Source organism: Streptopelia decaocto (assembly GCF_964273445.1).
Source record: "Streptopelia decaocto genome assembly, chromosome: 2".
In the NCBI taxonomy this organism is placed as follows: Eukaryota; Metazoa; Chordata; class Aves; order Columbiformes; family Columbidae; genus Streptopelia; species Streptopelia decaocto.
The window spans coordinates 121,291,654-121,308,297 of record NC_138655.1 but is presented as its reverse complement, the minus strand read 5'-3'; the positions used below and the strand labels follow the sequence as shown (position 1 = coordinate 121,308,297).

General features: G+C 37.0%; 1 protein-coding gene across 3 annotated transcripts in view; it reads left to right on the top strand.

The window, feature by feature from the left end:
• RBMS3 (RNA binding motif single stranded interacting protein 3) overlaps positions 1 to 16,644 on the top strand; it is a gene marked incomplete at its 3' end in the record, with an annotated part of 709,654 nt that overhangs the window by 198,648 nt on the left and 494,362 nt on the right. For all 3 annotated transcript variants that reach the window (XM_082045370.1, XM_082045371.1, XM_082045372.1), the window contains one exon: positions 15,629 to 15,802. In XM_082045370.1, coding sequence (XP_081901496.1) covers positions 15,629 to 15,802 — 174 coding nt within the window. The remainder of the gene's footprint in view (positions 1 to 15,628; positions 15,803 to 16,644) is intronic.

Below are 16,644 nucleotides of genomic sequence, written 5' to 3'. Positions count from 1 at the left end.
CTGGCACACCACATGCTATATTTTTTTAAAATATTCTATCTTTAGCCTCCCTGTTCCTGATACTTTTAGACATGAATTAGTATTATGTTTATAGAAGTTCTGAACTAATGTCTGTGAATATTTTCCCCAAAAAATCCAGAAGGTGCAAACTTAAAGGCAAGCACAGCCAAAGCAATTTCTATTTCTTCTTTTGGCAAATATTTAGGAGAAATATTTAGATATGTTAAGTTCTGCTCGACAAGTTTCCCTTAATATCCCAGACTCTACTATCCCTAATTGCTAGTGTCATAGCTTTTCCACAGTAGTGCTCATACCAGTGAAGGTTTGGAAAAGCTGTCTGTAATTTAAAACTTTATTTTGAAATTCATTTCACAGAGTATACCTGGCAAGAAGTCAAAGTGCTTTATTGTGTGGTCTTTCCACTCTCTGCACTGCACAACATGGCTATAGCTCTCCTCGCTCTCCTTTCAGTGCTTGGCTTCCCCCCTCAGATCTGTCTCCACATGATCTGACCTTTTTCATTCTGGGGTAAAAATGTGGAACTACAATGTGAATATTAATTTAGCAATTGAACTGTGTTCTCCAGCTACAACCTTCTCTCTCAGATACAACAGGTGAAAAGAAGCAATTTAGCACCTGCGCAGGCCAGACCAATGCTTAATCGCACCCCTTTGCAAAAGTAAGAAGTAGATCTACTTAGCTCCTGTTTCTTCCTAGTTCAAGGTAACATTAAAAGGTAGAAACTTGTGTATTGTTGATAACGCACCCAGAGTGAATTGGACATTTAATGATCTTTAGGGAACATTCAGTAGAAGAAACTTACTGATTTTCACCGTGCCCTATAGTGGTTTTTATCTGTTGAATAGTTAATGTTAGGTGGAGTTTCCCATGATTATATAGCTCTCAATGTTACTTAATGTTATTTGTAGATATCGTTAAGCAAGAATAGAGTTTCTCTCTTTGCATAATCTTTGCATAACAAAGTCTGTCTGAAAGTGTTCCCAGCTCTTTTTCTGTCATTTTCAAAATTTCACCCAGGGTTCATCATCTGTGGATTTTTTTCAGCTTATCCCCTTTTTCTTCACTGATACTTGAAAAACTGATGACAAACACGTGTTGCTCTTTGTAGACTTCAAATTGTACTGGGAAGAAGGAAAACCCTAGATTGTGCATTCATCAGGAAAGCTGTCAATTATTAAGTGGAAGGAGGGCTACCCCAGGGTGCTTCTGAGGTCTTTTTCTAAGGAGATACTGATGCTAATAGAGTGTGCTTACAAGAACCTGTTTGATAGTAAGTAGCAGTATGTCCAGGTTTTGTAGTGACAATGAAGCACATAACAGTGCGTTGCAGAAGGCTTTTTCTTTGTAACACTTTTTACTCTGCTGCTGCTGCTACTAAGGTTCCCTAAGGTTCAATTCACTTATTATTATTAAATTAAAATGCAAAATGAACCTTAGGGAAACTACTCTGCAACCTAAACTTTCAAACTTTAGTAGTAAAAAAAAAAGTCCACAATCTGTCTTCTCAAGAATGTTATAAATTTATGGTTGTCTATCTCAGCATAACTCAGTCAATCCTGAAGAGTAAAAAACCAAACCAACCAAACAAACAACCCCAAACAAACAAACAAAAACCCCAACAACCCCACCCCAGTTTATATCAGCTCTTAAAGTCAGTGGAGAAGTCCTTATTGAAGGCAATTAATAAAAACAGATTCCTTCACATCAGGCATTTGGATACTGAAGCTTTGTTGGCCATTATAAACCTCAAACTCTTTTATTACACAATCTTATCTTGCATTTTAAATTGTTGTCTGTTTCCTGTGAGACAGATTATAAGGGTACAAATTTTCAGGTGGGAATTCTTTATATCTTGACCTAACTTTAAATTGTTAACAAAATCTAAAGAGAAGTGAAAAAAGCTTCAGAAGAAGTGTGTGCAAAGAAGTGAAGGGAGGAATGGAAGAGATGTGTATGCTGAAATACATACTCAAGATTTTAAGGAATAGCCTGAAACTGGTAATAATTTCAAATCTAGATGCAAGTTGTCAACTTACACCTACTTTTTCTGCAAATTCCTGAAATTTTAAAGGCAAATGTAAGTGTTCAGGTACAAATTACAGAGCTTTTTATTTTCTGTTCGGTCATTCTTTTTAATGGAAAAATGTGGATTTTTTTTAAAAGATACAATGGATGACTCATATTTTGAGCAGTTTAGCCCTAAAAGAAAGTAAGTAGAGGTAAGAAGAATGCTTGTCTAGAAGATTACTGAAGCAAAAAGCAAGACAGTGAAATATCTCAGTTGTTTGTTCCTGTTGTTGAGTCCTCTGTCTCTAGACCTCAGCTGCACCAATATTTCCTCCAGGAAGTAGGAGACATGATGAATGTGTGTGTTTTTTCCAAAAATGAGATTATTAAAAGAAAAAGGTCAATAGGGCTCCTCACAGTTTCCAACCCTGATACACACAGAGGCCAAGCGCTTACAGACACTATTGACTTCGCTCAAGTTCAGAAATTTTGCTTGATGGCTGTATTGATTGATTGATTGATTTTTAAGTAAGGAAATACACAAGGGAGAGAAATGAATAATCTGATGGTATGTTGTAGCGATTAGCATACTGGAATTCTTCTGTAAAGATCAAAAAGGGCCATATGCACCCTCTGGCTTTGATCCCTGCATCACAGTGATCGATGCAGCAAGGCCATATCAGGCCCTTAAACATCTCTTGTTCCATGAACCATTGCTAAATGCTTCAGAACAAGGTGCAAGATATCCGGTAGATAATAAGAGTGGAATATGCTGCCCAGAGAGTATTAATCTTCCTAGCCTTCTTTTATAGGTGCATCATGGAGATTTATATCCTTTTAAAACAAACAACAAAATCCCCACTTTCCTATCTAAGTCTCCATCTTTTTGTTCTTGCAAAGGAATAGCATTTCTGTCTCCAGCACAAGATCAGTTCCCTTAGATATTTTTAAGCCTTTCAAACGAAAGTCTGTGTATGATTCTGGTACCAAAATGAATCCTCTGGGCTTCAGTAGATTTCTTCCTGTGCTAACAGTTGTGCATATGTGTAAGGATCTTGATGCGCTGGGACCTTAGCATCTAGAACAAAATTGATATCCAGCACCTGAATGACATTTCCTAAAGTTATCAAATGTTTGCAGATGAATGTTTATTAGAATCCTGTCAAGCCGTATGATTCTGATGTTAAAGAGCCAAATAAACAGTGTATCTGCTGCTTCATCTACCAAGTTTGCTCTCTTTTGATCAGCTAGATTTGGTTTTTGAGATCAAATGTTTGCTGATAATTTGTCTTAACAAGATTGAATTCTACTGTATTTATAGCAACTATATTCCCCTGTATTTCTTTTTCAATTTGAGGTTATAGTGGGTTTTTTTTGAGACTAAAATGTTCTACTTCTTAAAATTAAGTTTTAAAAATAAAAAGTATTTTGTCTAAACTAATTAAATTGGTTTGCATGAAATAATAATTTCTCTAGAGTATGTAATGAAATGAAATGGTTCTGTTTCAAATCAGATTTTTAGGGAGTGGCAAAAATTCCATGCATGTTCTATCAATTCAATTTATCTATTCATGTTAACAACTCTTACTAGGTGTGTCTAGTTAGAAAAAACCACATTTTTCTGTGTGAAAGAGGGAGCTGTAAAATGAGAGATCTGTAAAAACAATTGATAACCTCAGATCTTGGTGTTATTAGCATCTCTTTAGTGTCCATTTAATATTTTTTATTTTTGTTAACAGGTTGACAATGACAAAATATTTAAACAGTTTGACTCTTCAGTTGTGCAGCAGAATCTGCAAACAGTTTGGGTATAATGACAGTCTACAGCAGATATTTCTAAAATTAGAGGGGTTAGGTGCATAAATATATTTTTGTTTTAGAATATGAGATAAAATTTTTCTTCTATATTTAAGCTGTAGAACAGCATATTTTTTTTTCCCCTGTGCCCTTCTTCATCCTCATTACATAAAATCTTAGCAGCAGACAGATTAAAAAATCCACTACCTTTTCCCCTGGAATCAGTGTTTCTAGATATTTCTTTTAAAATGCAAAATTTAGAAAGAACATTCAAAAAGTTGTAACAATTTCTGATTGTTATGTCTATGAATGAAAGAATGTCTTCACAACATTTTTCTCCCCCATGTAAGTATATATAAATGAGACAGAGCGAAACTCCATTATTGTGATTCAGCTCCCCAAATTTACTTTCTCCCATCTTTGCTTTTGTTATGCACTTTAGTTTTCCTAAATCATGGTTCTGCTATTAACTTCCTTAAGAAATTAGTCTGCCAGTAGATTTAAACATAATTGGAAATATCCTCTGTATTCTTTATTTCACTCAATTATGCTTGTGTATATGTATATGAATTACCGAAAGCCTCTCTGTATCTTTTGTTCTGTTTTTTTCTTAATTATAGTAGCTTTTATACTCATTATATAACTGAAAATTGACAAAAAACTTGATTTGGTGACCAGGTCATTGGTGATTGATTTGGTGATTTAGGACATTGCTGTTCTATATGAATGGACAAAAGGTGTCATACCCTCTCACAAAGGATGCAAAAGAAGTAGTAAAATCCCCATTACAGAGTCTGGGAAAGAGTTGTGGGAAGTTTGACTCATGTAAGAAGCCTATTTCAGAGCTAATGGTGATTTTTGATCTTCTAAATCATAGTTTTTAGGTGAAAGACTATCCTTTCTTTCCAGGTACAGTAGGTGAGTTTCTTTTACCTCTATACCCATTAACTTCATATTAGTATCTACATAACAGTTCACTAGATACTAAAAGTTGCACTTAAATAATACTGAAGCTATGTATAGGTGATTCTTGGAGTATTTGGAGCTGAATAAATAATGTATCTCTAAAAATATCTGTTAGAAATCTTCAAAGATGTTCCCACCGGTCATTCTGAACTGTTTTCTTAGATAACAGGGTAACTAATGTTGTAAGCTTCTGTAGAAATCTTGTTAATATTATCGTTTTTTCCTGTTTCTGCTGGAAGGTTACGACACCCACATGTGTCAGGAACTACAATGTATAACTGAATATGCTATATGGCAAATTTTCCTGAAATATATATTCTAAGCATGGAGCTGCAGAGACTATCTACTGACAGAGAAATATTAAATTCAAAATATATATTTTTAAAGAATTTCTATGGTAACCATATTAGTTTAATTTGCTGTTAATCCTGTAGGCTTTTTTGACCAGTGTCCTTATAGAGTGGTAAGAAATTCTGTCCATCCTCAGGCTTTGGAAAGACAGTCAACAGCTCTAGAAAAGATTTGACTCGAGAAGCTGAGGTTTTAAACCAACTGGGAACAATGTAACAGAAATCTCCATCTGCATTCATTCCATATCCAGTCTTCTGAGAAGTAGGCTCAAAAAAACAAAACAGAAAACACAGATAAGACAGGGTAGCATCTGTTTATCCTCAGAGCCTCCTGCTGTGGTTTCTGGTTGTCTTCTCTCTTGTCCTCAGTCTCTGTTCCTCATCTCTCATCTAGTTCTTGCAGCCTGGACACAACTGCTGTACTTACATTTTAAAATCTAGATTTTAACATCTTAACAAACATTTGGGGATAGGAAAGTGGGCTCTGGTTACAGCAGGGAGAAACACAAAATCAGAGCTTTTCTTTATTTTTTTTCGCTTCCTTTTGCCTGTCAAGTTTATGATGTTGAACTTCAACAGGAAGGATCTGAATCCTCTTCATGCCATTGGGCACTGGGGCAGAAAAATCCCGTAGGCTGAGCCGCATGGAGTTTTTCCCCTAGCTGTCAGTGTTTCCTAAGCGAGGAAGTGCAGCTCCACATGCCAGGAGGCTCTGAGGAGCCTCTCTGGATTTCCTCTCTCAAGGGTTGATGACTTGTCTTATTTGAGCACCCTCCAACGGGATTCAAAAGATCTCTGCTTTGCTCTTGGAGCCCCTCATTGTGTAATGTGTTTGGGTTATTTTTTCTGAGCAGTGTAATTTCATGAAAGCTGAAGCTATTTGCAGACCTGTGTGGTCTTTCTTTCCTTACTGCAGTAACCTTGCTAAAATCTAAGTTATTGGAATTTTGTTGTTGTTGTTTTGGTTTGTTTACCAATTCATATAGTATAAGATACCAGCATGAAACACTTGTGGCAGGTTGGAAATGCGAGTCAGCCCATAAAACTCTTGTTCGTTAGCTGCTAAGAATAAAAGGAGTGGTTTATATTGTGAAGGAATGGTACTATGGGGGGAAGGTGGCTTATTTGTATTCACATTGATACTTGCAAGTAAAAGTGTTTTTATATATTTAGAAACATTTGAGTGATATTATCTAGAGAGAAGTTTTCTTTTATGATCTGGCCACATGATAGCGCTTTATGTGCAACAGGCGATTATGCAGGAGACAACTGTATTTAACTCAAAGAGTAGTTTCTACACAGCTTTGTCAGGGATCTGTTTGCTTGTACTCATGGTTTACTCTAAGGACGTGAGTAGTCCCATTATTTTAAATGCTACGCTGACCCAGGCCAGAGAAGCTTCACATGGTCAAACCTTCAGCCTGTGTTACCTCTTGCTACTTTATTCCTTCATTTAAGTTATTCACAAAGTTTTTCATTGACTTAATAGTATTTTTGTTTATTGATGCCCATGTCTCCTTTCCACCAGTTTAAACTGCAGAATTGTCAGTAATCTGCAGAAGTATTTGCATTTTAATAGCCTTTCATTGCTTTTGATTTTCCCCAGGGGAATAAAACCAAACGAAAGAAAAATCCCATAAGCTCTTGTGCCTTAACACACTGTCTCTTAGTTATTTCTGTTGTCTTTTATACTGGGAATTTTAATGTTATTTTTCACTGATATTTTCTTTTTTTTTTTCTTTAAGAAATCTGTAACCTTGTGTTGATGTAGTCTGGAAAACCAGTCTTTGCTACACTGAAATCAAGGAGCTTATAGTCAACATCCCAGTTATAATTTGCTCATCCCTTTTAATAAATGAATGATCTCTCTCTTCTCCAGCATGAGAGCCCAAAGTTTAAAGGAGGAAAAAACAGCTTTTCTAGGTAACCACGTAGCCCTGTATGCATGTTCCTCTGTTCTGTACTTGATACTCAACAGATATCTGGGGCAGTTGAAATTGATTTTGAGTACCCTGAGAGCTGGTCTTGGATATGTCTTGCTTCTTATTTTCTTCTTCTCTTTGTAGATCATTCTGCTTTCTCTTTTATTTTTCATATGTCCTGCTGAAGTCACAGAATGGTTAGACTGACTATTACATTTCTAATAGATTAGTTGAGTACTGGGAAAGCCAGAGGATATTAGCCTTTTCACATTCAAATGTGTCATATACAATATATGTGGTTCTATGAATATTTAATTTGAGTGAAAGGCCTGTCTGACTATGATTTCACAGACTAAGAAAGTGCTTTTCATTTCTGGATTTCCTGGACATCCAGTTTGCTTTCTTGCTTTTCAAAATGTTCCATGAACATTATCAGAGAAACTGAAACCTTTAGCAAATCCTGATCCCAGGAACAAAATTCATATTGAGAATTTATTTTCATTTTAAAAGATAGTTCTATCTCTTCAATTTACCTGAGGTTTGCTTCCTCCTTCTGTGTTCGCTTGGTTGGATCTTTAGGGGCTGTGTTGTCTGTAATGTTCCTCAAGCAATCAAACATGTTGGCACTTAACAGATAATGAGAGTTCAGGGGTGAAAATAAGTAAGCTATAATTTTCCCTATATTACTTAATTCCAGAAGAAATGGTGTTGAGCTTCAGATTGTTATGCTGAAAATTATAACTCCATGGTCCGAGAAAGCAAGCTGGTTTATTGTCAAGGGAGCAGGAGCCTGTTCCCCAATCAGCAGTAAAACGATTTATGGGAGGAGTATTTGTTTCTCCAGCAGAAAATAAAAACTGTTTGCAGGGTATTGTAGCTAATGACAGGATGGATAAATCATGCACCTGCAGAACTCCTGGTATACAATAGATATAACATTGTGGCAAAGAAATCATAGCTTTGATAAATGTCCTAATCCCACAGTGAGGTTTACAAAAGCATGCAGGCCCATCCACAGGAGTTAGCTGGGGAGCGGTACATTGGGTACCTTTGCAGGATTTATAGAATTCTTCCCAGTGACCAAATACATTTCATAACTGCATTGCATTCAGTAAAGTAAGCATTTTGTGGATGTGAAGACTTGTAATATACATGTGATGCTGGAGTTAATGCTTTGCCTACTGCAGCTGAGGAAAAAAATCTGACTTTTTCTCACTTGGGAGAATTGTAGAAGTGATGTTGTGCCACGGACATTTTTTGGTTGTTCATAAGCGTCCCTCTTCTCCAGTATGTGAGTCTGGATTGCACTCACTGGTTAATGTTGCAGACTTGTTTAAATTGTCAGCCAGCTGTTACTCTTGGGATTATCTAAAAGAAGTTGTATATTGCAGATCTAGTGTGAGGAAAATCATTTTGTATCCAAGACAGTGGTTGATTTATTGTTCAGGGAGTAATTCAATATACATGTAGTAAACAGATACATCAGAAAAAATATTAAGATACTGCAGAACACTGTGAAACATACCTCTGGGTACTGTAAAAAGGAACAAATTCAGGTGTTAATGAAATAAATATTTTTCTCCCAAACTGTCAAAAAATAATGAGTTTCCCAAAAGATAGTTGTCTGTAAAAAGTCCCAATTTAGCAGATAAGTAAATGCTAAAATCAGTCATTAATCACTAAAGCTCCTGAACTCATGTTTCAGTCAGTGGTACATAGGCCCACATAAAAACCATAATATGAAGGTAAAAGTGGTTTGTTGACTTACAGCAAAACTAATACAGGAGCCATCTGTACCTGGGAATGTAATACTAGGAAATGCACTTATCATAATTTTGGGGTTTGTTTGTGGTTTTTTGTTTGGTGGTTGTTGTTGTTGATTTTTCAATTTTTGCAGCATCCTTTTGTGTCCTCTATTTTAGCAAGCAAATGTTACAAGTCACAAATACTGGTGTGTAGTTTGCAGAAAAGACCCTGAGAATGGCCACTGTCTTGTATGAGGGATGAATTCTTAGACCTCACAAAAATACTACTCTGGAGATCTTACAAGAACAGAGACTTAATATGATACCTTTTGTATGTAATAAACAACTTTGCTTAAGATTAGTGTTCACCCTTTGACTTTTTATCTGGCACAAATCCTCTCTTTCAAGTTCTTTACCTCTGTGTCTTGTGTGCTCTCCAGCTCCTGGTGGAAGGATATCCTTTTCTCCAGTCACTCCACACTGATGAACTGTATGTGCATTCCTAGATTGGACTGAGTGATTATTTCATATGGGTGACTTCTTAAGAAACACATGCTAGTGTGTTTTATTTTCAGGAAATAATTACTTAATGACCTACCATTGCAAGGTCACATTCGGTGTCCTCCTGAGGTTGTTGTGACTTAAATTTCTCACAATACATTGACTAAATAATATTCTGAACAGAAGAAACTTGGACATGCCCTTACTCCTTTCAAAGCGAAGGAAGTGGAGGAGGAAGGGATTTGGAGTTAAGATATTTACTGTGTTCAAACCTAAATTAAAGGTTTAAACCAGGCCAATAAGAATCCCATCTAACAACATGCCTTTTAATCCCAGTTTACTTTTTACAAGAAATTTAACAAAGATAAACAACAAATCTTTTGGAAGGTCTCCCTTCACTTTTCCTTCAGTGGAAGGAAGACATACAAATGCGCAGTCCAGGAGCATGAGCATCCGTGTTCCCTATGTCTGAGTACAACATAGGTAACAAAACCAATGCAGGTTTCTCTTCTGCATGCAAAATTCCTCTTCTTATTTTGGAGAAACCATTTTGAAGCGCAGGAGCATTCCTCGTGACTTTAACTTGGTCTTTGCACTGAGCTTGCCTGCTGAGATACTGGTTGTGGTAAAGCTTTTCAAGAGGTGCATGTCTGCAGAAGCTGACTGAAACCCAGCGGTCTCTTGCCTAGAGAACCATCAGGTAACAGCAACTTCTGATTACACCCAGGTCCTCCACACAGGTGTCTAAGAGGCTTTAAATTGAACTGTCACTGGCCTGTCTCTTGTTACTGATTCTTTGCCCCTTGGCACTGATGTGGATGATAAGATGGCAGAAAACCAGGCTCTTTCTTTGTGGCCTCTTCCTCAAAACCTGAAGGCCGTCATTTTTGGAGTTACTCTCTGTAACTACATGAGCAATGTTTCATACTTTGCCCAGGAAAAAAATGCTCTTAGGATTCAAGTAACAGTTAAAAGTACAACATGAATTACTGTGTTGAGTCACTGGAAATGACAGGAGTTCTAACCAGAAGAGTGTGAAAACCATATATATTTTGTTTTCGAGGCATAACTCTGAGGAAAAATAACAATGAGCGGCAGACTTCTTTTTCTAGAATACATTCCTCAAGAGTTACTTAGATAATTTGGGATCTATCCTAAAAAGTTTCTCAACTTAGCGTTCTGATTGGGTCCCAGCTTTAAGTAATTCAGCTGTGCTGGTTGTGTCCTGCAGGGCTGAGTCCCCTTCACCCTGTTTGAGCACAGCCAGCCCAAGGAGAACATTCTTCTCCCACCTACCGGGAGGAGGCAGATGGGCTGCACATCCTGGGTTTTAGCCTGATGTGGGCTAATGCTCAGTGCTCTTGGATCCTCTGGATGAGCTATAGCCTTCCATGTATGCTGAGATATGAAATATAGCCTCATCATTTCTCTGCGGTTTCACTGGAATGCCATTTCTCTCAGTTGATCCTGTTTTTCCAGGTATAGGGTATTGAGTTTCAATCCCATGCCTGGAAAAACAATGTTTCTCTTGAATTTGATCATGTCTCTGATTTTTTTTTTTTTTTTTTTTTTTTCATAAAGGTTATGAGACAAACCTGATAAACTCAAAATCTGCAGTGGCCAAGTATTAAGAGCTCATTTTTTACTGGAACAGATGGAATCTGGTTCTAGACTGTAAAAGATTTGCAAGCTATAGTGAAAGATTATGTTGAGAAAAGTAGCAGCACAAAATTCATCTTTCCTGCTATTAAAAAAAATATCTGCAATATCTTCCATGTTTAGTTTTCAAAACAACCCCAAAATACCCCTCCCTCTTCAATTTTACAATTACCACAGTCTTTAAGGTCTCTCAGGTGGATTTTGTGATGAACTAACTTCAGATTTGGGTTGCCAGTTTCATATTTTCTCTGAGCAAGAAAACAAATACATCATTTTAGCTCATGCAATAATGTTCCAGGGCAGCTATTTTCATTTCTGACTTTCCCAGGTTATAGGAAAACTTTGATTTCTATGAGAACAGTAGTATCTTGTAAAGCATCCAAAGTTTTAAGAGCAGAGGACTGTGCTTTGCATCATGGTCTGATCCAAGTACAGGCATACTGAGTTCCTGCAAACCATATCTTCAGAATGGCAGTTTCTGTACGTGGCCTTTCCCAACTCTCATAATAATTTTGGCATCCAAAATAAGGGCTATCAAATCCCTTGGAGGGAGAGGGGGAAAAGGGTGGACACCCTTTCAAAAACAATTCCTTTCAGAAATAAAACCCCAGATGGAGCTGAAGACAGAAACATTCTGTAATCAAAATCCAAGGGACTGGAGGTAGCTCAAATTGTGTGGGCTAAGAAAATGACATCACAGCTCTGGGAAGTTGCTTTTAAAAGATGAGGTAGTGGGAGGTTGAATTCAGATGTTATTTACACCTCTTTAATCCAACTTGTCTTTTTAAAGTCAATTCAAGTAGAGGGGTGAGGTAGAGCAGAATATCGAGCCTCTCCTTTTGGAATGACAAAGCCAATAATAATCACAACATTTTGGAATAGCTGGCAGAAGAGTGTCTGATAGAGGTAGTCAGGCTTGCATTTGACATGATGTAGAATTTCAGAATTAGCACATTTTTCCTCTTAGTTTACTTCATGACGACTCTATTGCAAAATGTGGAGAGCCACTGGTGTGATGACATAAGACTATGTCAGAACTATTTATGTTGCTTAATGTTCTAGTCAAAGGGTGTCCTGTATTCACATCAAATCAGGAGTGTCTGCTTGTTCTTACATCTAGTATAAAATGCTTTAAAAGTTGGAAATGTTGCACCAGTCATAAATTTTGCCACTGTTTTGCATTTGCACAGTGCTTTGAAGATAAAAAGTGCTCCATAAATACTATGTTCTCTTTTTTTCCACTGTTAGACTTCACGTATCAGCTATTAAAAGAACTAAGAACTGAAAGGATTTAAGCTCAAGAAATAGTAATAATAATAATAATAATAATAATAATAATAATAATAATAATACTTTGCACTTCAGTCATTCTTCTGTCCAAAAGTGTTCAAAACTTTTACAAACATGAGGAAAAGGTTAGTGTAGAAGTTTTAAAATAAGATTGTCCATACTTGTAAGTCAGAGAAATCAAGGCACAGGAAAAAGAGGGTCATATTTTAAAATTTGCTTAGACATTTACATATTACTGATCTCAAATTTAGATTGCATCAGAATACTGGTGAGATTTATTCAAGGAAAAGAAAATTCCAGCCACCTCCCAGCCACCCCAAGAGGGAGCAGGGTACATGGGGTCTTGCTTCCCGCCTCTGCATCCCAAGTGACCTGCACAGGTAGGACAACGTCCTGGTTTTGTTAAAAAGACCTTGACAGACACCCAGCACATCCTTGATGGTCTGAATGGCTCATCATTCTCTAATGCATCCACCATGGGATGGGAGCTGGGTGGAGGAGTAGAAAGGGGGCAGAGCGGCTCATCTTTGTGCCTGTATTTACTTCTGGGGCTGAACCGTGCTGCCAGCACATTAGTAGATACAGGAAGGTGTTTTCTGTAGCACACAAGCACAAAACAAAACTCAGTCAACAGGCAGAAGGTTGTTCAGCATCTGAGACAAGCATTTTAAAAAACAGGCTTATTTTTGCTCCTATTCTCTAATACAGGAATGGGTATTGTACACGTCTGTATAGTGCTAACAGGACGTCTCTCCTTACCGTAGTAGAGTTCACCGCCACAGTGCAGATAATCAGTTAACAATTATCACAGCTGACAATGCATCTTCACATCCCATCAGCTACAGATATTTTCCACTGGTCCATACAATGCAGACCCATCAGAAATAATAGGAAGGAGCAAAGCTATTGTTAGAATACAGCAGCTCAATACTCACAGAATATTCAGCCGGGGATGAACTCCTCAAGAGGAGTTAATAAGCAGCTACACTTGAATACCTGATGTTTATAAAGGGGAGAAATGTACACAGAGGAGTACATTGTGGCTGAAAACCTACTTGATCTGTCCGAAACAAAACCTAGTCTTCATCTCTCATGTAGAAGCAAGTCTGTGAGGGCCTAGAGAGAGAGATTTGTCTTTGAGGAGCGATCTGAAAGATAAGTAATATGTCAAAGGAAAAAAAAAATGCAGTTTCTGCTCCTTGGGGAAAGAGGGTAAAAGGCAAAGGAAAAAAAAAAGGAAAGAAAAGAAAAAACAAAACAAATGCAAAACATTAAAACTGTGGTGTTTTTTTTTTTTTTTCCTAGCTGTAGCCATAGCTTCTCCTCTTTGATTTGTCATGATTTAAATTCATATAAAAAGATTTATTTCAAATAAAGCTCTTTAACTGTAGGGGCAGATTTTTTTTATTTTTTTTTTTCCTTTAAGCCTTTTGTAAGAACAAAGTAACCACTTGTCACACACGGTGACTAATGAGAGTTTAGTGTGGGTTTTAGTGTTCATTCATATGCTTTGTGTTCAGCTAGTCGTAAGTTAAATCTTTAGAAATCACACCGCAGGAATCCTTCACTTAGGGGTGGGGGCGGGAGGCGAATCCGTCGAGATATTGAGAACTGGTGAGCGGAAACTGCTCTTTTCAGGCTTCCTAATCGGCGGCGCAGGAAATAAACACATGCAGGAAGTCATTTGGCCTTTTCTTGAACTTAAAGTTTATACAGCAATTGATAACCGAGGCAAACTTTGTGTACTTAAACTTTTGAAAATTAAATGAGATAAAGAGGGCATGTTCAGCCAATGCCAGTATGGCCTGTAGTTTCTACAAGCAGCTCATCTAAATATGGTATTAAAAATGGGAAAGATTATACAGGGTATATATTGTTATAGCTAGAATGTGTCCTTGAAAACTCTTTTTTGTATGGCTTCTCCCTGTCCCCTTTTCCTTCCATTTCACTAATCCTCTCCCAATGAAACTGAGCTGAAGCATTGAAATGAAACTTAAAGTCATGTTTACAAAGCTCTTTTCTCTGCTTCTGCATCAGAATCTGCTCTTTCATCCTTTTCCTGACCTCCTCATTTATCTTGCAAGTACTTCAGGGTAAGGATGGTCTTGGACTGTGTGAAATACTTTGTTCGATGGTAGCCCATATTGATATTTGGTTAATGCTACGTATACCATGTATAAAAGCTGTCTTTGAAAGGAGGGTAAAAATAAATGAAGCATCATTCTTGAATATAGCTTTTGAAATTGATAGCATCAGCTTACTAACAGGGACATTTATAAGCATTTCTAAGAAATATTATTTGTCTTCATATTTCTCAAGTTTTCATTGTAGTATTACTAAGGTCCTCATGAATGTAATGCTTCAAAAATAACAGTTTTGGGTTTGTACTGATTAGAGTTAGCTGGTGTAAATTTGCATGGGATATTGAAAACACTGTTGCCAATAAAAAGAAAGCAAGCAAAACTCAAATGCAGAACAGAATATGGAAGGAAGAGTACATTTGCATGTCTTTGAAGACCAACCTAAATATCTGCTAAAAATGCATCCACTGCTAATGCATTTTCTACTCGTTTTAGGAATCAGCTTTTTTCCTAATAAACTACCCCTATCAGTGCAAGCATTTGTTAGGAATATTTTTTTTATAAAAAGAAAACTAGAAGCAGAAAACTGCATTTAAAATAAAACAAAATGAGAGAGAGAAAGAATGGAAGTCATGAGCTACATATCCATAGTCTGGGTTACTTTCAGATGAACTTATTGAATTAAATTTAAAAAATATATATATATATATTTTTGGGGGTTTTTTGTTTCACATTTTAAGAAATTTAAAAATGTAATGAAATTTCATAGTCTATTTGGAAGGTTATATAGTTGCATTGCAGAGGTAGCTTTATAAAGGCTTGACCTTACCTAGCCACTAGATGGGATTTTAAGACTTCAAGAAATCTATCGAAACACTGGCCCCAAATTGCCATTTACTGTAAAATGGACATAGCTGATCAGGAGCTCAATAAATGCCAGTGTTTAGTTCATTATACTAAATTAACATAGATGTTTCAACTATTAATCTTGTAAGATGGTTTCAGAACATCTCCTTATCTCTATCACTTACCTGTTGCCCATTTGATTTACATCCCAGCCTGAAGTCTAACAGTCATCAGTCTTTTTTGGGCATTACAGCAGTGTAACTGTTTCACTGATATCTTTGAAGCAATAAATTTTTTGCTTTTCTTAGTTCCTTACAGGAAACAGTCAAGTTTATTCCAGACCGTGTGGCAGCATGTATATGCATAATGATGATGTGTAGCTGCGTTGTTTGTATTCTACTCTAAAAGCTATTTTTACATTGCATTTCTTTCTTTTTTGATAGTCCAGCTCCACAGTGAGAACATACCAAAGCAGTAAATCGAGAGTGACCATGAGCCCTGGCTTTAGCTCCCAGTGGAATAGCAGCCAACCTGCCTGGAATACATACACCTTTCCAAGAGCAAGCTTGCACTACCAGTCCCATGCTAGCTACACCTACTGTACCGGACATCCTGCTGTAAGTAATTATAACCTTTTCTGCAGTTACCTAAATGAGCTGTATGATTCCCTGGGAGATGGAGGTGCCCAGGGGCTGACAGTTCAGCACACTTCACCAGAGCTCTTTGTGTCCCACAGCAGTCAGAACAGCTCATGTGTACTAACCATAACTCTAGAAAATATTACAATGAGTCTAAGACGTGAGCAGATATGGAAGTTTCATGGCTCAGTAGAAGTACATATATTTTTTGTACATTTAGCAATCCTTCTCCTTGCATGAAATTACTGTAGTGTGCCTGAGTTTCAGTGTCAGTGTCAGGGATGTGGGCTGGAAAGCAGTATTATTGATGGCTTCTTTTTTTTTTTTTCTGTTTCTAGTGAGTCTGTTAGATGAATGAGTTATTCTATTTCAGAGATTTTAAATTGTATGGATGAGTCAGTGAAGGAAGGCATCTCTTCCCATCATTAAATTTGTTAATATTCACCACTTCATCATTGCTGTGATCAGTAGCAAACATGCAATCTTGTTGCTAGGCAAAGACTACTGGTCTTCTGTAATTTCCATGAACGGGTGGCCAAAAAGAATGGGGAGGGGGGCTTACTATTGTTGTGTGTTTTAATTTGACAACCATGAAAGAGTCACAACTGAAGTTCCATGGTGGTTTTTGTCATATTGGTGTAGCAGCGTGCTTATAGAAGAACTTTTTCCTTCTTTCAGTTTCTGATTTTGAAAGACTCTGAGAGAGTTAACTGAGTAAGACATTGTTAGTGTAAGCAATTTTCCTTTTTTCCCACTCTACACTTCATTGTTTTAATGTTTGGATTTGAACTTAGCTTTGGATATTGTTAGAACTTCTTAAA